The 27,099-nt window shown below is 37.5% G+C and overlaps 1 protein-coding gene across 1 annotated transcript in view; it reads right to left on the bottom strand.

Moving 5' to 3' along the window:
* Window positions 1-15,552: 15,552 nt before the first annotated feature.
* Window positions 15,553-27,099, bottom strand: part of TINAG (tubulointerstitial nephritis antigen) — a 38,641-nt gene continuing 27,094 nt past the window's right edge. The window contains exons 10-11 of the mRNA XM_072333068.1: window positions 16,716-16,761; window positions 15,553-15,663 (exon numbers count right to left, since the gene is read on the bottom strand). Of these exons, the coding sequence (XP_072189169.1) occupies window positions 15,553-15,663; window positions 16,716-16,761 (157 nt within the window). The remainder of the gene's footprint in view (window positions 15,664-16,715; window positions 16,762-27,099) is intronic.

Here is a 27,099-nt window from a genome sequence, read left to right as displayed (position 1 = left end):
TCCCATCTCTTTTATTATTAAGCTGTAGCAGAAGAAGGAAGCTCCTCTTGAAGCTATTCCACTGGCCAGTGACTGAAATGGTCACCTTATATAAAATAGTGGAAATAAGGACTATTTTTTGGTGTACTTGCTTCTCACACAAATGTCTAAATTGTTAGGATAGAAGATCATGCCTTTGTCCTAAAGCAAGACCAAGTATAATGCCTCTCAACTGCATGCAAGTCCTACACGTGTGCTGTGGGGGGATGTGGCAATAGTTCAGAATCTAAGGGACCATGGTGAGAGGCCCTCGTCTGGAGCAGCTTGAGGTACAGGACTCAAATACCTGGCTCCTGAGTACTGTCAGAAAAGCTAACTGCAAGCAACCAGAAACAGACTTCCAGGCAGCTTGTTAACCAAAGAAATCAAAATATCGATCTTATCTACATGCCTTCAACGTTCAGTAGCAGCTGAAAAAGGAATTCTTACAATCAACTTTGGAGCCTGACTCCAAATACAACTGAAATCCTGATTTGTCCTTTGTGCGTGTTTTTGCATGTTCCCTTTATTCACCTCCATGATTTCTCAGAAAAATCCTTGCTGTGCATTTTCAGAAGACACAGTGCCAGTCAGAGCTTGTAACCACTGTAAGGACTTGTCTCAAAGCCCTGCAATTAGGTAAAGGTCTTTTTTATCTGCTTCAGTAGAACAAATTCAATTGCTTATCCTTCAGCAATTCTCAATAACAGTTTAACATTTTTCCCTAATGATTTCCCAATTAAAATCACTTGTAAAATAGAGATGCTACCTTTAGAGCACGTAACAAAGCAGCACTTGAATAACTTCAGTATGAATATGCTTCCCTCCTCACTAAACTCAGGATTCATGCACAAATACTTTGCACCACCTAACTTTCAGCTACTCTACACTACAGGATTTTTATAGGACAGAGATGTGTATGCTTTGATCTTGTTGTGGTCTGTGGATAAGAGCACTGGGTGGCATATAGGAAGCCCCTAGGAGCTATGGAGCACTGCATCCTGTTCTCAGGCTGTAGTAGGATATCCCTGCTCCTATTTGCTGGTTCTGTCCTGGACAGCTTTCTGACAAAAGTAGGTAGGAGAAGGAAGAAAGAAGCTCTGAACCTCCCTCTGGAATGCATTTTGTACTGGCAGTGGAGAAAAACAAGAAATACTAATAACCATGAGTTTTACCTGTGTGCAAGGCTCACCCTTGCCTTCTAGGAATGCTATCCACTAAATATCTGATTCATATTTCTTGCTTGATTTTACTTTAAGTCTTAAGTATGCATTTGAGTTGGGCTCTTAGAGATCTAAGGCATACTCAGTAACATAATAGCTGTCTGAGGGGCTCAAAATGGTAGTTCCTTTGACCCATATCCCAGTGGTGTTAATAGCTATTCAGAAACCTCTATAATAAGCAGCCACAGTAATTTGTTCTTTTTGATGTATGCCTACTAAGCATAGCCCTTATCTTTGACCTTGGCATCAATGAGAGCTCAACAGACCCCAAAGGTTTTTGTGCATCTATTAGTTTCTTTGAAATTATTACTGCTATGACCTCCATTTTTATTTTTTTTTTCCCAATAATGAAGTGTATTTGCTACATACCATAGTAGCACTGAATATTTTACACTGTTATCAGTTATCCTGACCAATTTCTAGCTCTTTTAAAATCTACTATACCTTAGAACCATTACTACACAAAAATTCTGACCGAACTTGCTGTGCATATTACTCTCACATTTTACAATGGGGAGTTGAATAGAACACAGATTCTGTTATATGTAGTTTTTTCTCAAAAACAGATTTCACTTACTTTAATACAATAATGTATAATGTTGCAACAAAGAAGCATTATCAGTCTTCCAATATGGATTTTTCCTTCTTGTTCTATTTAAAATTAAAGTTTTATAAGTATTTTCCAGAAGTTTAGAGACTAAGACACCTCTCCGAAAACACAACTAAAATCAATTGTATTTGTTTGTAGGTACTCTCTTTGGATGAGATTTAATATAAATCATCTCCATGAGGCTTTGTAACGTCTGAAAATGAAACAGGGTAATGAAATTCCCTGTGAAGAGATGTCCTCTCTTATTCCATAACATTATAACATGAAAGAAAGTTCACTTTTATAGCTGGTAGTCAATCAAAGCTATCTTCTACTATTATTAAATGGTTGTTCATTGTTCACCAATATTTTTAAATGACATATTTCCAGATAATAATTCTTATTTTGGGGGATTTTGACTGTTTTCTTAATGTTTCATATGCTATTTGTTCTCAGAAAATAACCAGATCAGTGGATCTGAATATAAAGTTTCCAGGGGGAAAAAAAATAAAGCTTTTCTCCCATCCTATTGAGGTATAAACAGTCTTTAAACAAAACCTGTTACAACATGGTTTGTGGTATTTCACACTTCCCCTTAAATGATAATCTAGTCTGTCTCTTATGTCATTTCAGACATTTGTAAGAACATGCATTTAAATTCTAACACAATGCAATCCTGCAAAAACAACATTTGAAGCAATTGTTGAAGCTTGCAAAGACTCCAGAAGGAAGAACAAAATTGTCTAGGAAATGCTGTGTTGCATAAATGCCTTTTATCCGGCAGAGCAAGAGCCCTCAGATCATATCCTGGTTCAGAACGCATCTTCAACTATGCTGTCAGTAAGATTGTTTGCTGTGAGAGGTACCTCCTGGCAGATAAATCAAGTGGGAAAGATTGAACGGTGTGATTAGGTTAATGGGTTTCAAGGAAGACCAATAAATCATCAACATAACGTGCATGAGGATTTCTAGTAGAGGGGAAACTACGTAGATAGGAAAATACGCAGTAGTGTTAGAATCAGAAAATGAGCTAATTGTTCTATGAGTGTCTTGCATTCCACAGAGCATCCACACCACACCTTTGAAGAGGGATTACTTCCAACAGTGGACATGGATGCAAAGTTGTTTGAATATGTTTATGACTATCTTGTAAAGTGGAAGCAAAATAGAAGTGGCAATTGCCTGTTCTCTGATGCAGCATGCATCAAGGTGCTGCCTTCCAGGAGTTTAGATGCATGACCGCATGAACAATTACCAAGGCTCAACAAAGATCACTCTGGCTACAGTATTGTGATGTACGTGGCACCAGATCAGTTGTGCCAACAAGCTCTAGATCTGAAGGAAAGGGAGTAAATACTTTCTGTGAGAAAATGATTGTCTGTCTCTAGCCCAGCACAACAGCCACACATGGTCAGAGCCACAGATACACAACTGCAGATCAACAGAAGAAAAAGAATGAGGCAGATTGTAAAACAAGACAGTAGGACATGAATGGACTACTTTAGATCCAAGATATTAAGATGGCACCCAAACAATAGCAGATTCTTCATTTCTAAACACTTTTCAAAGACTGGTCATGAACATGGAGGTAGAAGGCAGTTCAGGAGTCAGTAATCATATCACAAAGCATTTCATTCCTGGGGGGAAAAGAAAATATTAAAGAAAATATACACACATACACACACAAAACCCACAAAAACAACATAACCAAACACACAAAAAATCTGCCTATCACCTAGAAGATACCAAAATAATACACAGTAGTTAGTATGGGTTTGTAAGAAAGAAATAATGTTGAACCAATCCAATTTCCATGACATGACAACAGATCTGGTAGTTTTGTGAAAACATGTGTCTTGAATTTAATAGAACTCTAGAACCTGCATAAAAGGGCATTCATCTGACATCCTTCAGAAGCTGGCTAATGATTAACTCACAATAAAATTGATAGGTAACTGGAGAAAACAGCTTTCAAAAGGTTAAAATGTAAAGGATTAATAAATAGTATAAGAGGCTTTTGTGGGTTCCATAATCTTTATCAGCTTCATTAGGGACCTCAATAAAAGACTTGATTAAATATGCACATTACCAACTGAGGAAGCAAGCTTACTGGAAGAGGGAGATGAGAGAATTAAACATTACCTTGATCAATGGGATGAAACGCTACCTTGACCAATAAAGTGTCAGAAAAACAAGTAAAGTAGAACAAATGCCAGTCCAGTGTCTTCTTGGTTGGACCAGATGATCTTCTAGGTCTTTTCCAACCTTGATAATTCTGTGATTCTGTGATTCTTGTCCATAAGAGAGAGGCACAATCATGCACCCAAATCAGTTAAAAAACAATCAACTACGAGTAGTATGAATACAGAAGCAGTGTTCATAACGGTTGTTTACAGACGGGTCATACGGGAGTAGTGCCCTCAATAGTAAATAAAAACCCTCATACTGAAAGATAAAAAATTGAATTGTTTGAATCACAGGAAATAAACATTCCCAGTGCATTCTACACAGCACATGTCCCCAGGAGGACATATCTTTGCAGTTGTGAATGTTACACTTTCAAAAGTTTAGTCTGTTGGACCAATTAGGGATGTAGCAAGTTTGGTCAATGAGGAAACATGAAAATGCGACTACTTAGTCAAGAGAAAAGAAAGGTAAGGGGAAATATGATGGAAAGCTTCAACAGCTGGTGGACAAAAAGGAATAACTTTTTTCATATCTAATCTAAACAAACAAGGAACTATTGTCCAGAATTGCAGCAGTGTGGGTTTATATCAAGCAGCCAGAAAGCCTTCTAATGGGAAGGACAGGTAAGTACTGGAATAGAGCATTTAGGGATTATGAAGGGTTTTGAGAACTGCCCAGGGATATGGTTTTAAACAGGGCAGGAAATATGAGACTTTCTGTTATTTTGAGCAAAATCCTATTTAAAGAAAAGGAAAAGAGTGCACAGGGTAATACCAATAGTCTACATTAGATAACAAGTGCCATTGTGGGAACTACTCATTGTTGATGCCACGTTTCCAGTAAGCACACTTTAGAAGTTTGCTATTTATAGTTGCACATCTAGCACCCATCCCTGCATCTCCAGCACACATTCCCCAATGCTTGCTTAGTTCTGACTCTCTAGCTGAAACCAGCTTGTGATTCTGAAAGCCTGACAGCATTTTTCATTCAGTAGGGCATAGCAATTGTACAGTGTAACCAAGGAATCAAAATGCCATCCAAAATGCTCTCTTAAAGACTTTTACTGGAATTAAACATCCTTGAGGTCTAACGCAATATTGCTCTACTCCTGTCAGTCCATTTCAGCTTATTCCTGTGCTGAGCTGAGGCTGTTTGTGATTCCCCACCTTTGACAACATGTTTTGTTCTATTTACTGGAATTCCATGTACGCTAGAAGGAACTTTTAATTTCTGCTTGCCTAATGGATCAAAAAGATGTATGATCATTCAGCCAGAGACAGCACATTTCTCTGTCTTAATAGCATGCAGACAGCTACTGCTTTTGAATTCCTTTATTTTATTTTATTTGTTCCTCTAATGTGTTTGTCCTCATGGCAATGTCATTATAGAAACAAAGAGCTTCATGCATTTTTAAAATTAAGAAGAAAAAATTTCCCTATTTGCTCAAAACCTTTAGGCTATTTTTCACTGACATGATTTGACCTCTGTTTCATTCCACAGGAAATGGCATAATCCCAGCCAACCAAGATTTCCCACTCACATTTTACTCAAAACAGTGATGCAGCTTTAATAGATACAAAAAGAAAACAGCACTTAGCATGAATGCTTGTGTTTTCTTTTAGCCACAGGAAATGCATAATGGAAGATCACTTAACTATCCCATATGCTGGGTTTTTTATGTTCTTAATGGACTGAGCAGATTGCCTAGCTCTGCCTCTTGTCTCTGGCAGGAATTTGAACAGGTGCTTTGGGAAGAAACATAGGAAACACCGCACACAGAATTATCCTTCCCTTGTGTGCATTCTTCTGTTATTAATTTTATGAGTTATATTTAGAAAAACTTGTTTTGAAAATTAGTTGCCAAATATATCCCTTAAAAGAATATACTGTAATTGCTACTGTGTAGCAGAGGGGGAAAAAAAGCCTTCATATTTATCATTTACAATACCCATTACTGGAAAGGAGTATTATCTGCCTCAAAGCTGTACTCCTCACTGTGAGAATAGGAAGGACAAAGGTTTCTTTTTGTTGCTCTTTAAGTCAAGCAGGGGTGTCCAACCCACAGCCCTCCGCCAAACACAGATCAGGAAAGCCCTGAGGACAGAAGCACTGCCGTGCCCTACACATGGGGCAGGGAAAAGGGCAAGCAGGGGAAGGGGGTGAGTGCAAAAGGATTCAACCCACATGTGTGTTTTGGTGTAAAAGGAAGCTTGAAAACCTAAGTACATGGATAAGGCTTAATGACACTGAATCCCAAAGATCAAGAGGCTGCACAAGTCAGAGTGGCCACCAGGGCTAACTGGAAGCTAAATATAAGAATGCTTTCTTTCTTGCTCAGCCTATGAACACTATAGCTGCTTGTATTTAATTTCTGCAGCTATGTCCTTTATGCTGCAGTTACTATAAACTGGCTTTCAGGCTACTAATTTTTAATTTTCTCAAAGTGGAAGAATTTTGCATTACACAGCAGTACTCTTCAGAGAAGCCAAGGATGTGTAAATTAGCTTAGGAGCACTTTACAACAAGATGCTTCTTGAGAGAAGGATCTGCCCACTTAGTGTGCTCCTTGGTATGCAGCAAGAGAGGGACCACTTGGCTATTCAGGATCCATTGGGAATCTGTAACAGGAGCAACAGAATTCTGACTTCACTGAGGAAGTAGCACAGAACAGCACTACTTGGTCATTTCTGTGACACACACCAAGAAAAAAGAAAAAAAAAAAAAAAAAGGAGAAAAGTGTGTAAATGGTTTATAATGAACAGTGCTTGATGTTACTTAGCAAGACATTACTGCACATGATTAATGATTCAGAGAATCAGAGAATCATCTGGGTTGGAAAGGACCCTTAAAGGCCATCTAGCCCAACCCCCCCCCCCCACAATGAACAGGGACATCTACAGCTAGATCAGGTTGCTCAGAGCCCTGTCCAACCTGATCTTGAATGTCCCCGGGGACAGAGGGCCTACCACCTCTGGGCAACCTACTCCAGTGCTTCTGATTTATTTATCTGGACTTCAATAAGGCCTTTGACACACTCTCTCATAACATCTTCCTCTCTAAATTGGAAAGATATATATTTGATGGTTGGACTGTCCAATGGATGAGGAACTGGTTGTGAGATCATACACAGAGAACAATACTACTACTGAATAAAGTGTTGTCAGCATGACATTTCTAAGAGCAATTGGCAGCTACATGGCAAATTATGAACCTTATTATGAAGCTTTTAAAACAAAAAATAGCAAAACAACAAATGCACAGTGAATGGAGAAGTTATATGGAAATGGACTGACATACATTTCTAAAGGGGAACTGCACTGAAGCTGCAGGTGGCTTGAAAGAACAAATGGCACTCAAGTCTATTGAACATCCCCTGGCCTAGGTTGCTGAAATTGCCCTGGGATTTTTCTGCAAGTGTCTGGCTGGTAGGATGAGAAGTGATTGAAATGGAATTATGAGCAGGAACAAGACAGCTGATTGGGCTTAACCCAGCAATGGGGACTCTGAAGGGTGATTTAGCATTTAAATGCAAATACTAGCATGCCATGTAGCACCACGGTGAGCTGTGTCTCAGCCACACAGGCTTTTTTTAGAAACTCATAAAATTATTTGAGCAGGTAGACTGGGCATGAAACATAATTAAGGATATTTGATTTATTTTTTTAATTCTTCTTTTTCTCGAGAGTGTAGATTCCTTGTTCTTTAGGAATGTGTGAGGAAGATCCAGCAAACAGTGAGAAAGCTTGAATGACATTCAATAGCTTACACTCACTGTGGCTTAATCTCTGTACAGTAAGGGATGCTTTGGTGCTGGCAGGGAGACAAATAAAGTCTGCTTGTACTTGCATCTCTGCATTAAGTTCCTACATATTTCATGATATTCCAAATGTCTTTGAGTCTTCTCACAGACATTTGTGAAAAGAGGAACTTGAAGATTCATGCGACAGCTCATGCAAATTCCTTAAACTTCACTTAGTTAGGAAGCCATAGTAGAAAACAACGGCAGGATAATAATATTTTGTTGAAATAAAAAGTACTTAAGAAAACAAAGTATTAATAACATTAAAGCCCCAAGACTGATGATAATACACATGATGATAAGACACTGTATGGTGGAAATAATACAAGTATAGTGTTGTACAATTGGAATAGATAGCCAGAGAGTGTCTAAGGAAAAGGACTCACCAAATCTGAGTCCTTCAGTCAAGAAATGGTACTCACTGGTGTCAAGGATCACACAAAGGAGCACACAACTCCACAAAGGAGCAATCTCCAGAAAGAGATTCTACCTCAGTGGTGCTCCCTTAAATGGGATTTGGGAGAGGTGGAGTCAAGCTCTACTCCTTCTGGGTACACAGCTTAATTACCTTCACCTGTGCTTGCATCAGATAGTTATCAGAGGTTCAGGCTGTGATCAACTGTTTCCCTTACAGACACAAACATTTCTCTTCTAATAGCTATGTCACTTTTAGAGGTTTTCTACTGAGGGCATGCTCTCCTTTATCAAAACAACAGAATAATCTGTTTTGTACTGAAATTCTGTGCAACAGGACATCAGTTACTTCACTTTTCCCTCCATTGTTAAAATAAATGATGTTTTTATAACTTATGAAGACTAATTCATTAAAAATTTTGAATAACTTCAAGATATTCTGAAGGCTAAAGAATTTACATTTGATGATTTACTATAATTTATTAGTCAGAATGAGGAAAGCCACTAGAGATTATTGAATACTTTGGTAGTCAGTGCTACATCCAAAACACCAGTCAAGAAATTCTCAGAAGCATATGTCTTTCCAATATAATTACTGCAACATCTTTCTCGCAGATACATAACATCATTGCTAACAGAGACAAAACTGAAATGACATTTAGTCTGACCCAGTCCAGACGTTCTTTTGTTCTCAGGTTTCAAGATTTTCAATTTAGATTCCTAATAGAGCATTTTGAATGTTGAAGGACAGACATCTCAGTGAATCATTTGGTGGTTTATGGCAAAATCTTATTACATTAATTATGTTGAATATTTCAAAAGTATGAATTGCCAGAGCTTGGTGTAAGATAAAAAGGAAGCTTCAAATCTCTAATACTAAAATGCATATTAAAAGAGTGCTTCTCTTTACTAGAGCTTCTGAACTCTTACAGGCTACCATATTTTTTCTACTTTATTCAAGTAGGAATAATGAGAAGAAATGTTAAACTGGTTGACAGCAGAATAATTCAGACCTATGTTACAATCATTACATAAAGCAAAAGTGCTGCTACTAGCGGATTAAAACCTGAGATGTACGTTTGTACTGTGAGGTACCAAAATGACTATTTTCTCCTATACGTGGGAAACCAAAGCACAGAAAAATGTGGAAACTTCCTCTGTCTGACACATATACCACAGACAGAGAGCAACTCAACATTTTTTCAGGTTGAGAATTAGATTATATATTTAGCTTCTAAGCTGAAATCTAACTCAGCTTGCCTTCTGAATCCAGCTGTCACAGGATAATTTTATTACAATGAGAATATAACGAAATTCCCAACTGTGATCATTACATTTCTACAGGAAAAGATGAACAAGATATAATTGTGGTGATTTTAAAAGATCTTTTCTATTCCAGAAAGTGGTCTTCCACTAAGTGGTTACAAGGCCTCCTAATAAGCATGTGTCACCACAAATTGTTCCTGGGGAAAGGGTGAAGTGACATTATTCAAAATAAGGGTGTACATTTAAAAAATAGACAATATTTCCTAACAAATATGCCAAATTCTCTAACATTCAGATACTTTAGTGAGTAAGAAATACATATTTGTATTAAAAATGTGCACATAATTATTAGATAGTTTCATAACCTGGAAACTAACAAAGTATTTTATATTCCTGAACTCCAGTGATGGGAGAGTTTCAGAATAACTTTACCATTTGAAAAAGGGATTGCAAAGATTACACAACTGTAGAGGAATGGTCTGAAATATGTGTCCTGAAGTTCTTGAAACACCAAAAAGATGCCACCTAATTATTTATTAATTTATGATTTACCTTGATCTCATGATCCCCTGAGATATGACTTACAAGTATTTAACTGCAGGATTTAACAACACTTCTTTTAAAGAATGCAGTGTGCTTCTTTTACTTTGAAACCTGATGATGATTATCATCTTCATTAAAACTAGATAGAGTGCAAAGTACAGTCAAGATAAATAAAGACCAGCAGAACAGTGCCATTACAAATGATGCACATCTAAAGAGACTAACGAATGAGAGGCATTCATTCTTTCAACTCCATTCAGCTCAGAGAAAATCACAGCCAGAATGGCTAAATTAATGAAACTTACTAAAAACTGAAATCCCAGCTTGAAAATGAGCCTGTGCCTCTCTAGAGTATAGAGAGAATGAAAATGTAGCTATAAATAATATTTGGAACAATTTTGCTGCATTAAAATGTTTGCTGATATTCTGTAAGCCTATTTCATCCCTTTTGAAGAACTTTCTATACCTTTTTCTGATAGGGAACTATTTGGAAAAGAGAAAGAGGGAAAAAGGGAGAGAAGAGGGGGAAGAACAGGGAGGGAAGAAAGAGTGACCCTGCTTGAGCAGTGGTCGGGTTAGATGGACCCACAGGTCTCTTTTAGCACCATCATTCTGTGTTGTGAGAACAAGGCCCAACTACCTGCCATTTTCTGCAATGGAACACCTTGGTTCAGGTGGATCAGAGGAGATATGAACAGTGAACTCATTTAACTAGTTGATCTTGAATTAAACCTTCAAAAGCCTCTGCCATCAATACAAGAATCTGTACGTACATTCAAACACAAAATTTTGTAACTTTAAATCAGGCTCTTAATTGATAAATCAACTGAAAAACAGATATCAATTTGTTCACATCAAAATACAAAGCACAGTGTAAAGTACAAAACAGAAAAAGTGTGGATCACATGGTACTGCTGGTATATGAAGGATTACATGGCTTTGTCAGACAGAATCTCTTATATCTTTATTCCAGGCACTATTTTTTGTGCAAAGACTCTCTTTAAGATAAATGAAATATTGATTTTAGGTTCAAGCTAGACTCCATTAAGATGCTCTTATAAAGTCACATTGTATCTGCAAAGAGTGAAGTTTTATGAACATAAATCAGTTTTCTAATACACATAAGTGAGCTTTTCATAAGCACCCAAAATAATTCACCCAACTTCTCTGTGCATCAATAGAACTTGACTGGCTGCCTTCCTAACCACTTTCAGGAGACCTTCCCTGCATGTCTACTATTGAATGTATCACTGATGAATACGTTATACTAGAGACAGTCAGTTTCTTTCTGAAAGAGCAGTAGAAATAGCAATCAATAACTTAAAGAGGCCTTTTGTGCAGATTTTTATTTTATTTTTTTTATTTTTTTTTGAAAGCGGATGGTTTAAAAGTGTGTTTGAATAAAGTAAGAGCTTCTAGCCAATGTGCCCCATGGTTTGGAATGCCTCTAAATCTACTGGCTCCATCTACACTGACAGATGCATCTTTAAACTTCAAAAGGTCTTTTAACAGAACAAACCTGGATCTTAGATTGGTGCTAGAACCATGAAATGTGGTGGGCAGCACAGCTTATATCTCAAAGGGGCACTCCAGCCAGGGCTGCATTGTCCTTCATCCTGTTCTGTTTGGGTGATCTTCAGATCTGGAAACCAATCTAATGGAATGAAAAAGTTGATAGCTTACTTATCTTACTCTTCAAATAGTCTAAATTTTTCCTGCATCTCTGGTATTTCTCTCCAATTGCCTAATCAAGAGAGAGGTGATAACAGGTAGGTAGGTATTGTGGTTTAACCTGGCAGGTAGCTAAGCACCACAGTCATTTGTTCTACCTGACCCAGCTGAAACTAAGGCAGCTGGTCATACCAAGGGAGGTATAATGATACACAAAGCCTGGCAGCTAGGACTATATGTGTATTTGACAGCTACCTTGTTATTAAAAATAGTGCAACAGAAACTGAAAAGGTAGATGGCACCAAAGCTGCTGTTATGCTCATTTACATTGTTTTGCTCCATGCAGTTGTCACTTGTGAGGTCTGTCCACTGAGAAAATTTGGTGCCCAGGCAATAGGTTAATTTTTTTGTTACTCTTCTCTTCTGGAGTAAACTCTAACAGCCACTCTGTAACTGCACAGAAACTTATGGGAACTCAGTTATAAGCATACACAGATGGCTTACCTTCATCTATACTTCAATATCAAATGTACTGTCAAAAACATGAGCATGTTTGTAATAACAAGGGTAATACACAAATGAAAATGCACTGAGAGGCAACACCCCAAGAGGAAGCTGAGAAGCATCAGAACAGTGAATGAAAAATCCACTTCAAAAATTGCTAATTATTGAAATGCCATATGTTCCTCTGAACTTCACTCAAAGCAGAAAGTTTTCCACTGTAATGGAACAGTTAATTCTTCACAGTTCAGACAGATGAGTGATTCACTATAATTTTTCTCATTCTATCTGGGACTTTTTCCTGGGTGAATCATCATGAAATTATTTACCTTGAAAACACTGCACAGGCAGCCTCCCCCGTGGTGCTGTAGTATTCCTGTGTGTGGGACTGTTTGCATCTTGGCAGGGTCCACCCACTGGACTCCAAACACATATTTTTTTAAATCCTGCTGCTCTGCTTCAGTGTAACTGCATTTATCTCCTGTCAGAACCCATTTTGATTTTGGATACAACCAGCAAGGAAAAAGAAGGAAAATGGGGGTGATTTCCAAGCCGAGCTGGGTGAAGTAAAGACATTGAGTTCTAATAAAAACATACTCTTGCTTTGGGCTCTCTTAGAGCTTGGTCCAGACTTGCTGAAAAATGTGCAAACAGATCCTGAATATTTGTTTCAAACAGAACTGAAACCCAAGAAATGTTCTGATTCTAAGGCAAAATATAACTAGTTTTTGCCTCCCATCCTGTATGAAAACAGAAAAAAAAAAAAAAAAAAAAAAAAAAGTTAAATCACTCTCCTCTTTCCTCCCATCTTTTCTGCCTATCCCCTAATGTCAAGGCTTTCACAAACCTCAACAAATTTTCTTCTCTTGAGATCAGGTACTTTTAATTTGGTTTTCCATAGGCTGTGTATCGTGACAACCAGGAGTACAAAGGACTTCTTAGAAACTGTTAGTGTAAATTTTTCTTTTTATTTTTTTAGAAAAATACATATGCAGGTTGTAAAAGCTCATTTGCCCTGTTTGCATGAGGGTCTATGTGAGTAGACTTGCACTGACTGACAGTAGACCTGTATGCTCTTAATGGCAGAGAGCACACAACTCAAGCATCTTTTCAAAGAGCAAAGTAGTTCCCAAATATACTGTTAGATGCCTTTTAAATTCCAGATACTGTAACATTTCCAAATTAGCTTTATGATATTGAGAAAGCATGAAGAAGGTGCTGAGTGTACGGACTCCCCAGAGCACCAAAAATTAACCCCAGAATAGGGGTAAAATAGTATAACTTTACAAAAGTTGCTTTCCCATGATGGGGTTTGTTTCACTTGCTTATCGTGTTTCTTTCAAGTCAGGATGACCATTTGAGCAGATAAGGATCTAGAGAAGTAGTTTTGAGCTCTCTTACCACTAAAGGTGCTTAACATGACTGCCTAGATTCTGGACAGATCTTGCAAACACTGTAAGATATAGATCAGTGCAAAACAATTTGAAACTGAATTAAGCCCAACCCACAATGCATATGTTTCTGCAGTATTGTTCAATGCAGAGACAAGTCCTACTCTTTTGAAACTTTGAATTTTATGGAATCAATATACACCAAGCATTTGGACATAGCCATGTGGGTAGCTCAGCTCATTTTCCTTGCACGTACTGAAATATCTCAACAAACCTAGAAAGGTTACTTCTTCTTTCACAGTGCTTAGCTCTTCTAAAAATTCTTGTGTTATAATTCACTACAGATTTCAAGTGATGGAAGTTTTTGTGTCTAAATTCAGTTTATCGTATGACACTAGAAGCCAAGCAAGAGATTGTTCTGCAGCAATGTGATACATTTTTATAATAGCTCTTTCAGTAGTGAACCACTATAAGTCAAGACCCCGCATTAGTTCAAGAAACATAAACTTAGAGGCAAGGACATCTGCTGTATATTACATTAACTGTTCTTGAAGGAAAAGCTATTATGCACCTATGCTGATGATAATAGAAGTCTAGTTCTTCATTTTCCAGAAATGAAAGAATGAGAAATAGTCTATTAAAGACAACGAAATCCCACTGAAAATTCATTTACTGTAATTTAATGGCAGTATTTTCTCCCCATCTATTTAACTTGCCACAGTTGCTTCTTTTGTAGGTTATTTTAAGTCTGATGATTCAGGTTGGAGAGTGCCCTTTGGAATAATTGAAAAGTGATTGAGACAGAGGGTAGTTCACTTCTTCATGTGCCAATATTGGAAATATCTTTATTTTAGAAAATACATAGGCCAAAGAGTTCTCAAGTTGACCGAGGTCTGTAGCAATGCTGATGAGAGGAGTTGTGCGGTAGTAGGTGGTTTCAACAGACAGGAGTAGCTAAGGAAGTGTTAGGACTGGAAAGGCCTCTAACTGCTAATTACTTGCTGGTAAATGTTCTGCTGGCCTGCACCAGGAGCTATGTCTGGGCTACAGAGATGGCAGTGGGAACAACTACCAGAATGCCTTTTCTGATCTTTCCTCTAGGGCAAAAGAAATATCCTTCAGGAATGATAAAGGAACTGGCACTTGTCTGCTCCTGGGTAAAACCATAAGTGAAAGGCAAGCAGCTCAGGAATTAAACTTGCCTAGAGCTCATTAGGGAAAAATTATCTCTTTTTTTGTTTGTTTTTCATTCAATTAAACTATTTAGATTGCACATTTTTAATTGTGGTTGTGGCAACAGGAATATGTTGTTTCATTAGAAGCAATTTTTATATTACGTAAGATAGATAAACTTTATGAAACCTGCTAGTAAAAAACTACTTTCTTGGAAGAGAAAATGATACACAGATACAATTTATGTATGCTAGAATTGGAGACAGTTGTTCTGTAACAGGATGAGACTTCTAGTTACATTAATTTGTCCTTTTTTTTTTATCTACTATGACCATGAGCAATTCTGTGTGAAGAGAACATTACATTTCTAAAGGGATTTGTGACCACAGTACGTATCATAAAGAGATTAACACTACCAATATAACTCCATTTTTTTTTTCAGGCACTGCTGAATCAGTCACCATTAATGTAACAAAACAGTGATGAGATGTAAATAATAGGAGACAGAACTTCCTGCTCTATGAGACATCAAGGTCGTCAGTAGTCTTGGAGACAATTTGCTTTTTGTATAGAGGAGTGTTTGAACCTGGTGGGACTGTACCACTTTTATGATAGCTGCAGTGTGTTCATGTCAGGAAGGCCTAACAAACCACAGCAGAAAGAAAGAAAACATAGGAGATGAATTTTTTATTTCTCTGGAAAGACTCGATGTTCAACAGTGGAAGAACAGATTCACAAAGAAGCATACAGTACGATACTTCAGGTAAAAGGCAGTGGTTATCCCAAAGTAGTTAAAATCAGCTTCTCAATATCGCATTCATTTTGTCCACGTAGAATCCTAAAATAGCCATTTTCTCCCCAGTATTTTCCCCATGAATTTGCTGCAATCTAAACAAAAACAAAGACGGGAGGGGGGGGATGGGGGGGGGGGGGGAACAGAATTTTAAAATTCAAGTTGCAAAATTTGAAGGTAATCGTTTGTGATAGTTTTCTCTAATGAAAAAGTTTCTCAGATTCAGTGAGAACCAAAATGCATCTGTTCCTTATTTCTACTCATTTATTCCTTTTTATTTTGATCAAAATTTTAGTTCCAAAGCCAGAGTTAATAATGGACTACTATTGCTATTAGGCTTTCTGATTTACTGACAAAGAAATTATTAGGTAATCTAAATATCACCTGGAGGAAAAGGTAATTTAAATAATATTGGTCAAAATTCAAATTAATGTTAAACTGTTAACACTAGTTTGATGACATTAATATGTTAATATACGCTAAAGAGACACAAGATATGAAAAACTGTGTTTTAATAAATCAGGCTTCATTTGGGTTGTTACTGATATTCTGGGAAATTCAGCTTCTAATGAAATCAGAAACCTTAGATGTCAGTAGAACCAACAACCACAAGCCCTGCCATCAGCTATACGAGCTCCAAATTACCTTCTTCTGAGTACCGGAATAATGGTATGAGCTGTAAATCTCAACCAAAATGATAAATCTGACTGACTCTAGATTGCTGAAGACTACATTTAATTTTTTTGCTGACAGCTGGAAGACATTTTGCAATGCTGTTTAAATAAATAGCTTGTCTTTTCAGAATGCTTTCCCAAATAATATTGAGTAATATTGTTGAGTTTCATTTTCAGACATCAAAAAGATGGGAAATTTGAATAAGTTGCATGGAGAAAACACAGATATAGATATAAGCAGATCAGATGAAGTAGGCTTCAAAACTGAGGAAGATCATGCGTCAATAGTCAAGAGGATAAAACTTTGCCAGAAAGGGGATAGAATTGTGCAGGAGACTGAAAGGTGAATGGAAAGCAACAATAACAACAACAGCAGATACTAAAAGAAGGAATGAAAGAAAAGAAGGTTTTTTAAAAAATAATCTGTGTCATAGAAATGTTGTCTCCTTCAAAACAGAGTACTAAATACTCACCCAGAACTTCTGTTTTTGTCCATTTTTGCCAGGTAATGATCCCCACCTGTTACAAGAGATGGTACAAATGAGGCATTTGATCACATTTTCCAGCTTTAAACAAGCAACCAGAAAAGCTAAGGATAGATGTCCTGGTACCAGGGATGAAACAGTATGACTAATTGATGCCTCCACTGATGAAAATGAAGACATTTGTTCTCCTAGACACAAGTCAAATTGCCAGCAGGGACCAGAAAAACTTCTGAGCACAAGTGTGCCTTTAGTTTCTCATTGCAATGATCTAATGTTTTCACTGACAGAATCCCTCCTCTGGAGAGCTTGCTAGCTGAACTAACCAAACTGTGTGGGAGTATTTAAATTAACATGAACACATTTCAATTCAGTTTAAGGTCTGTAGAAACTTTTTTTTTTAAAGATCTCATCCAACATCTTTACAAATAGAGCTGGTAAACTGGGACTAAAAGTGTTCCTAGCTGCAATCAGTTCACATTGAATTGCTGACAACCTAATTTGGTTTGCTGCACAGTGAGGGAAATGACCTGTAAACCTTATATTTCTCTGACATCTTTCAGGACATGCTAAATGTCATGGTGATATCCATGAAACCACACAAAGACTGTCCCCTCCTCTGAGTGACAGATGTTTTGTAGTTGCAGCTGAATTACTCAGTGCTCTGAGATGATAAGCTTCACTTTGCATACATATACGGTAGCAGAAGGTCCAAAGCCATCATCTGGGTGTAGTTCGATTAGTGAATGCTACATTGCATGCCTTAGGTGGATGCGTATGTTTGTACATCTACTGTCTGCCTAAAGAACTATGCTGGATTTTTTTATTTACAAGGTGAATACTTGTTTAGTTACTGTTCATGGGCCACGATGCTGTGTGCCTGCTAAAGGGGACAAATAAAAAGAAAACCAAAGGTGTGAACATTACAGATTTTTCACAGTATAAATCAATCATAAAATGTACAAAATTATTGCACCAGTATCTGAAGCAGTATGTGACTAGTGTCAAATAATTTGGCTGTATTATGGTACTCCAGCCCCTTTGAAAGGCAATTAGCAAAAATACAACAAGAAATCCCATGATGGGAAAATCTGGATTTTCATGTCATCTTTGTAAAAAACCAGTCACAGCGGCATCAGTTCTCCTGGGTTAACAGTAATGATCTCTGTGGAACAGCTAGCTGTACTTCTAGCCAAAGGGGAAAACAAAAAAGCAAAAAAAAAAGAGACAAATTTAAAACCCCAGGTTCCAAGTCTTTCAAAATAACAGTTGATATGAAGAGACACTGAGCAGGATAAGCTCACAGTTTTTCACTGTAGTACCATGACTGGGTCTGAACTGAGAAACTAGGGATCTTTCCAGCCTCATTTGAGCCCAGGACCTCAATGTCCTTCTCCTTGACAGAGATTCTGCAGGAAAGACATCCTGCAGCGTGTAACTGTCTCCTCATCTAGCCACATGCTCTGCCTGCTGATTATTGCTGTTTCAATTTCCTTCAAACTCCACTGGCTGTATGACTGCAAGTTAGAGGTAAAATCCCACTGTGGCAAGTCATATTGCTGTTTGTTTTCCAGACACTGCCAATCATGGGCTCAATACTATCAGAAAAGAAGCACAGAACAATTAGATTAACATGTTCACTTTGGAAGTAAAAGCTTTGCGACTGGCATACAGTGGAAGTCTGGATTACAGTTGTGATCCCAGCTGTAGCTACTACTCACTCAATGCAAGAAATCATAGAAACAATGTTGGTGATAATGACCACTTATTGTAATTTTTCTGTTTTAAGAAAGGTTTCATGATACTTTTTCTTTGCACTACCATGTGAAATAATCTTTAATAATCTTTGTTATTTCTTTGCCAAATGTGCTTTTGATACAAGAAGTCACGACCATACATTTAAATATATATACATATATTAATTTAATCATATCTGATTGAGATTTACCTGTGGCCATTTTACTAAAAAATTACATCTTGCATCTTAAATTTCTGCCACTAACACTATTTTCTAAAAAATCCCAAATTTTATATTTATGTACTGGTAGAAATATATTAATTCTCAGAAATTTTTCTAACTAGAAGAAAATTTAGACAACAAAATAGAAATGGGTCATTTTTTTCCCCTAATCTTTGACAATAATGTAGCAATGAGTTTAATTTCCTGGATTTTATTCTACCTAATTGTGTACAAATAGCAATACTTGATATATGCTTTCTATCTTACAGTTTAGAAAGAAGAGCTGCTTACTCAGTAATTCATTCCCACATTGATTCATTTAAGCACACTAAATAAAACTAAAGTATACAATAGTGCCTCCAGTAGGTCAAGAGAAGGGACTGCTCTCCCTTATTGGTGCAGTCTGTCTAGTTTTGGACTCTCACAGATAGGAAGGACATGAACAGACTGGAGCAAAACCAGTAAGTACCCCGCTGAAGTGTTTGGATCTGGAGCACGGAATGTACAAGGAGAGGCTGAGCGAGCTGACTCAGGAGAGCTTGCTTGGAGAAGATCTTTTTGTTGTCTCCAGTTTTATAAAATGGAGGCACAGAGAAGACAGACAGACTCTACTGATGTATGCACACCCAATAGACAGATGTTGATGGTCATGGTTTTCAGCAAGAGTGGTTGTAATCGAACATCAACAAAATAAAGTATTTTACAACATGAGTCACTAGTAGAATGAGAGGTTGTGGAATATCTGTCTTCAGATACACTCCAAAGTTATGGGATTCAGAAGCTCCAGGAACCTGAATGAAGTCTGAAAATGGTCCTTTGAGCTGGGGGATTGAACTGGATGACCTTCAGATGTCCTTTCGAGCCTAAACTACTCTCAGCAATTGGACTTAAATTGTCCCTGCTAATCTGCCATTCCATGAAGTTATTTTGTATTCAGTATATAGATCTTCTATAACAGTTGTATAGCACAGCAGACTAATAGACTGTGATGAGGCAGGTGATTTTGTCAGTTTTTTAACAGCTGTAGTTAAAGAACAGCTGATAACGTCGGTTCATTGTTTACTGTTCAAAACCAGTCTTGAGGTCAGTGCATGAATCAGGAGTAAGACTTAGCAGGAAAGGTGGAACAGACTAACAACTGCACAGATGCTCATCTTAAGTAGCAGCAAATACAGCATGGAGCAGGCCATTTTGACAAAGCCTTTCCTAAATCTTGGCATGGTTGGTTCAGGCTAACTCTAAAGGCTGGCTGAGATTCACCAGTTCTCATTTCTCCCAGGCTAATGTGCTCCTCTCCATCTGAAAAGCACTGAGCTGTAAGGTAAACAGCTGCTGTTTTGTGAAATACGCTAGATATATACTGCTCAGTGTTGCAGCATTTTGGGTCCTGTGCCAATTTGATTTGACATCTTGCCTGTGGGAATGCATATCAGCTCCTGCTAAGAGCATTTCTGGAGACTTCCTGGTTCATTCATATTTGTATAGCTTTTAAAGTGGAAGCAGTTATTTCCAAAAACACCTAAGTGAAAGCTATTTCTGCTGTAGTACCTTTAGGAAAGGAGGAAGTATTTTCCAAAACAGATTTCTCAGCTTTCTAAATGAGTCTTCCCAGCAGAAATATTTCATTAAATCTTTTAAATTTCTCTTCTGTTTTCATGCCTATAAAGTTATGCTTTGGTAGTTTCCATAATTTCAGTCTTACTGATAAAATATGTTCATTGCATATTGTATCCCTTGGCTCTACCAAGTGGCAAGCACAACTTCCACTCTAAGCTTAATTTAAGTTTAGCTTCCTCAGAGAAAAATAATCCCTAAGTATCTTTTTTGCTATGAAGTCAAGTGTCTGAGGGTGAATTTCCTGAGTCATAAAAATTCATAATTTAAATGAATAATAAATTCAGCTTAATTTTAGCTGCTATAACCTGCTGCTATAAGTACTGCTGCTTCAAGTATGAACAAAAACTAACAGACAAATTTGTTAAAAAGGAACATAAAATATTCAGTAATCTGAAAAAAATAAAAGTCCAAGGGAATGTGAAACTTGTACAACTCACAGCCATCCACTGGGATGAATAGAAATTGGATGGTATGTTATTTCAAACATTCAGAAATCAATCATGTGTCATCTGAGTTTACATTCTATATATTTTCATAATTAGACTGAAGTCCATGACTTTTACTGCATGTGGGTCATCACTGAAATGTGACTTCTTTATTTCTTTTGTATTTTAAAACACACACTAGTTGCCTAAGTGCAAGTGTCTAGAGCCACTTGAGATGCCCTTGGATGCCTCAAACATCCACATGGCAGACATGACAAGGGAGCCACAAGAAATCTGTGTCCTTTTGGAAATGTAACCAAGCAGCAACTTCTTTCCACTGCTGCAAGCACCAAATACCACTGAGGGTACTAAAATACCCACAAGCAGGTAGAGCTGAGTTGCCATCCAGGCTCTGTTACCTATGCCAACTATATCACCATCTCTAAGTTGACAATTTAGAAATGTAACATGTCATGTCTACCATCAGAATCATAACTTTAGGCATTCAAATCTCAAGCTGAATCTGGACATATGTGCAAGTGGTGTCCTTCAGGGGTCAGTGCTGGGAATGATACTCTTCATCAGTGACATCAAGTGCACCCTCAGCAAGTTTGCAGATGACACCAAGCCATGTGGTGCAGTTGACACACTAAAGGACAGGATACCATTCAGAGTGACCTAGGCTTGAGCAATAGACCCAGGAGAACCTCATGAGGTTCAACAGCCTGGCTTATGGCAACCCTTGCTGTCAGTGCAATATGAGGGATATAAAGACGGAACAGAGCCCTCCCAGAAAAGACTGGATGATACTGGTGGATGGTAAGCTGGACATGAGCCAGCAGCATGCCCTTGCAGCCCAGAAAGCCAACTATATCCTGGGATGCAACCAAAGAAGTGTGGCCAAAAGGCTGGGAGGTGATACCTCCACTCTACCCTGCACTGGTAAGGTCTCGCCTTGAGTGCTGCATCCAAATGTGGAGTCCTCAGTATAGGAGAGTTTTGGACCTGTTGGAGCACATCCAGAGGAAGGCCACAAAAACGATCCAAAGTCTGGAACACCTCTCCTATGAGGACAGGACTAGAGAGCTGAGGCTGTTTAGCCTGGAGAAGAGAAGGCTCTGCAGAGAACTGAGAGTGAACTTGAAATATCTAAATGGGGTCTATAAGGAGGAAGGTGACATACATGTTAGCAGGGTCTGTGGTGGTAGGAAAAGGGGAAATGGTTTCAAATTCAAAGAGGGTAGAATTAGACTGGACATAAGGAATAATATTTTACAGTAAAAGTAATAAGACACAGACACAGGTTGTATAGAGAGGTGGTGGAAGCACTGTCCTTGGAGACATTCAAGGTCAGGCTGGATGGGGCCAGAGCAACCTGATCTAGCTGTAGGTGCCCCTCATCACTGCAGGGGAGTTGGACTGGACGGCCCTTAAATGTCTCCTCTAGCTCAAACAGTTCTATGATTCTATGAAACATTCTATATATTCTGTTTGTAAGGTTATAGACTTTACTCGTGTTTTGTTTTGTTACTTTTTCCTTATTTTCTTCTTTTTTTCCCCCAAATATTTCTGCATTCACAAAGATTTTCAGGTCAAATGGGGCAACTAGAAAATCTTTTATAACCTCCAATGCAATATAAATCATGTAATTTCTGAAGTTATATAAGTTATCAAATACTTCTGGCCCTTTCTACCCCTGAAAAAGTTATTCGTGATCAAACATGACTTCATGTAGTCCAAATTCATAACATCCAATTTATGGGAAATGAGATATTTAGATTAGGAAGAAAGATACTTTGCAATCAAGAGAGAGGTATACCTTTTGAAGATATATTGTATCCAAATGCTGAACACAGCCAACACTTATAAAATAGGCTAATTTCTCTCCCTAATACTATGTCTTCTATCTAGGCATTGCTATTTCAGTGCCATCATTTTGATCAAAAAGTAACCTACGAAATTTCTTGAACATGGATTCTCATGGATTTAACTGCATGAATCTCCATTCATTTATCTTTTCCTGATGATCTTGTAATATGTTTCTCTTTGCTGTGAAATATTTTGGGGTATTGTTTTGTGTTTGTTTTTTTAAATTATACTACGTCAATTGTCTGAAATGAAATGAAAGAAATGAAAGAAAATGAACTTATTTTCTATGAAAGAAAGAGGGAACTCATACCAAGGTTTCTTTAGCCAAGAAGAAAATGTAGCTTCTGATGGCTTAAGAGGATGCTTCTTTGTTGTCACTGATAATCTGAGATGGAGTGAGTACAAGTGATAAGGAAAATTGAGAGAAAAAATGCATCTGCTAGGTCAAAAACAAAGGTGTCACTAACTGTAGTCACTGGCATCTTTTTTAAGCCTCTGGACTTTGCACTGTTGAGTCATTTAAATGTGTATTAAAGTGCAGTTGCACTGCCTGAATGTCTCCTCAACACTAAAACACAAGTTTTTGGTTCACGTGTCAATTTTATCTCCATTAGAGAGACTCTCTGATAAAAAACAATGAATTCAGCTCATGCTTTCTTGGGGCGTACATGTTTCGATTCCATTTTTTCTCCTACTCTATTGAATTTAAAGTTTCCATTGGATAAAAATAGAAGGGGCACCTCTCAGTGTCCTCTTATTAAAGTTCTTTGCTATTCTGAGCATCTTCTAAATATCTGAAAACCTATACTGGTCATGAATCACTATCTAAGGATTTAAATAAAAGTATACTTTTTCCATCCAAGCTTTAAGGTGACAGTATATCTGATTGTAAGACTCGGGCTTTTGAGGCCCTTCTGAATTTTTCATTCTCAAGGGAGAAGCAGATACAATTCTTTGAATGGAAATACACATCCGATATTGTAGCCTATCATGAATGGAATCTGTCTAAACAGGTTGCAAATATTAGTGATGGATTTTTACTTAACTATACCTGGCTTTGAAAAAAGATATATTTGATTGAGGCAGAACTACTTAAGCCAACATTCTTCCTCCAAATTTAATAGATTTGGTCATCCTTTGTCATGGTTTTGCAATATTGTAATTTTGCTATCAGTATTCCACATCATAACATCATGATAAAGCATGGATAATTTTGACGAATGTGCTGCTCACAGAAGAAGACTGAATGTCCCAGAGAACATCACAGTCAGTCATATGACAAGGACTCTATATAATCTCACTTCAGTGCTGGACTAGCTCTCTTGGATCCTGCCAGCCAGGGGGGAGTGTGTGGAAGCATTCCAGCCGTTTTTGCCTAGAGTTACAGTAGACCTCTCGGTTTCGGGACTCACTCTCTCCTATTTTACTTGATTCATTAGCCTTAATTCCAATTATATTTTATTATATTGTGTTATTCTGTATTCCGGTATAGTATTTAGTAATTAATGTGCCTCCTTAGATCGTTGCTACTGTTTTCTTTTCCTTTTGGGCTAGCGGCCCATTGCGGGCCCTGCCCCCCGGTCACGGGCGCAGGTAGATTTTATGTTAAACCGTGACATCCTTACACCATATGCAAATCTGCTCCACTGGTTTTTTTATAGACACTCCATTTCTCTTCTTTTCCTCAGTAGGATTTAGAAAGCCAAAAATGTAGAAGAATAAAATAAATAAATAAAATAAAAGCACACCAGTTTTATAAGGAATATGCTATAGACTGGGCTTGAAATGTTTGTTTGGCAACTCAACTCTAACTCAAAAGTACAGATCTGGGAGGTAAACCTGCTACCAAATTCCTCTTGAATGTGAATTAAGTCTGTTTTTATTAAGACATCTTGAGATAAGTGTACAGTTTCACCTATCATTAGTCACTGATCATAGTAATTTCAGTCATTATTCTATTTAAAATTCAGTAGAAAATGTGAAAATGGCCAAATTTTGAATCATTTGTCTTCCTTAGTCTCATTAGCATTTTGTTGTTCTGTAGTGCCTTTTCAGTTAGTTTTCATTCTGGTGTCATTCTGAGTTGAAATGTAATGTGTATTTACACATAAATTTGTACAAATGTATGTACATAGAAACAAACAAGTGTATGACATTTTGAGGATATTATATTATTATAAACATAACAGACCATTGGTCAGGTCAGTTAGTCTGTTGCAGAAGCTGCCATTACTTTATAATGTTTTTAAAGCGGGATTCATCTAGTCTACCGTAGGCATTCTAATGTTAGCTCTGCAAGTCTGACATTGTCCCCAGGAGTTCCTTTATAGTCAACAAATAGAAGATTAAAAAAAAAAAAAAAAGCAATTCAATTCTCTTGAAAGATAGAAAGATAGAAAAGAGCAGCACAACAGCTATGGACAATAAAGGAAACCACGACTGCCTATCAGAGACATAGCTTCTAAATTCTATACATCAAAACTTAAACATTATAAATTCCAGTCTCCATTACTCATTTGTTCTACTTACCTCACTGACTCTGCAGACAAGACACAGAAACTATTTAGACATCATACTCTCTCTGTCAGCATGTCAGTCCTGACCAGACCACTGGAAACCTGCTTCACTGTCCACAGAGACAATCTTTACACTCAGACCATCTGCAACCTGTAACACCCTCTGCCTGGCTGCTCCATATTTTTCTTTCTTGTTTCCATACAGTTCTTTTCCCATAATCTCCTTGAGCCTGAGGTCACACACTACATCACTGGAGATAGATTTTTTTTTTTTTAGAGTTAGAGCTGGTTTTATGAAGTAGAAAACTCAAAATGATAGAAAATAGCTAGCAATTTCAACTGGCGTAATGACAGAATTCAGTCAATGCATTCAGTTCAACATTTATATGAGCATATCTGTTTTTGTTAGAAATGGTTTCACTAAACTTTATATCTATTTTCTAACACTCCGTATCCTTATACATAGTTGTATGCATGAGCAGCTTATGGCACCTTCAAAACTGTTTTTGAGAGATTGCATATATCAGTTCATTATGGTCATCCATTGTTATAATTGCCTTTTACAAATATTAACTCTTTATTAGGGAAGGAGTTATAAATAAAATTAAAAAATCAGATTACAATAAATATCAGCCTGCACAAAACTACATATTTTTACTCTATGTCATTGTGTCTCTGACCCTTTTTCTCTCTCCAGAAAAAAAAAAAAAAAAATCAATAAAAAAATCTGTGAAGTAAAATGAAAGCAGTCATCACAAATTTAATTTCAAGTTATTCCCCTGTGCAGTTCTGGTCTAATCACTCTCCCCTGTGATGAGCTTCACTAGGCTAGATATTTGTCTGTGAAGGAATAGTCATTACCACCCTACACTTAGATCAAATATAGGAAACCCAACATCTGTGCTTACAGCCCCATAGAGGCTCATCCCTGCAGTTCCAGTTTTCCTGTTTAATTTTATTGATTTCTCTTTCAGATATACCTTAAATACAATACACATACATACACCAAATATACAGGCTTTCCTTCAGAAACGTATTTTCCTAATGCAGTCTGTTTTCCAAGGTCCCTGACAGTTTCTCTCTTTCATAGCTTCACAATATTCAGTTCAGGAGGTTTTCTTCTATTAGTCCCTGAGTCAGGACTTTTTGCAACTCTATAGGCTCAAGGCTGATCCTACTTAAGCTTGCTGCTTTTGTCTGCTGCTTCTGTGCCATTAGCAGACACACTCTTGCAATCCCTAGTCAGCAGTTTCTACAACCATAAGCACTTCCATGCCCTTTGCAAGGGTATCTATATCACAGGCACAATAGGCAATTTATTTTGCTACACTTTTTTCTTCAAGAGTCATGTTGGAGATGCTCTCAGCAATCTTTCTTGCACAGGACTGAATCATTATTTATTTGATGTTCTACATCACCTACAGAATATTTGTTTGAGACTTATCTTCAGACATTTGCCTGTTTAACTATTCCTTCAGTGATTTACTAAGCGCAACCTTGCATATTCCTTCCATGTCAGAGAAAAAAGCACTCTGATGTGTTCCAGAACGCAAGTGCATGCAATGTTAGATACTTGTCATCTGTTGGCACTTTTCTGCATTTGAGGGGAAATCAGCTGATGTATTATTCATATTCTTCTGCAACAGTTTCAGACCTGGGTGTGTACTTCTTATGCATCCTAGATAAAACCAGCAGCACCTCTGCAGCAGTTGATTTCTGTATGGGGTGCAGAGAGCCCAGACTGCTGTGTAAATACAACTGTGCTGGTTAGTTGGTAGGCCACCAGAAATGTTTACATCTCAGTTTGGATTTTGTTTAGTGGCTCGTTCATTTCGGTTCTGGCCATAACTTCTGTCTTTGAAGTCTTAGAACAAATGTCAGAGTGGATTAAAAGGCCATGGGACAACAGCTCTTTCCAATGACATCTAAAATTCTAAGCTATGCAAAAATGAAACAGACAGAATCTTTCAGTGGGAGGTAACAGTGCT

Source organism: Excalfactoria chinensis, chromosome 3 (assembly GCF_039878825.1).
Source record: "Excalfactoria chinensis isolate bCotChi1 chromosome 3, bCotChi1.hap2, whole genome shotgun sequence".
In the NCBI taxonomy this organism is placed as follows: domain Eukaryota; kingdom Metazoa; phylum Chordata; class Aves; order Galliformes; family Phasianidae; genus Excalfactoria; species Excalfactoria chinensis.
Note: the sequence above shows the minus strand (reverse complement) of the source record. Positions and strands in the feature narration are given on the sequence as shown.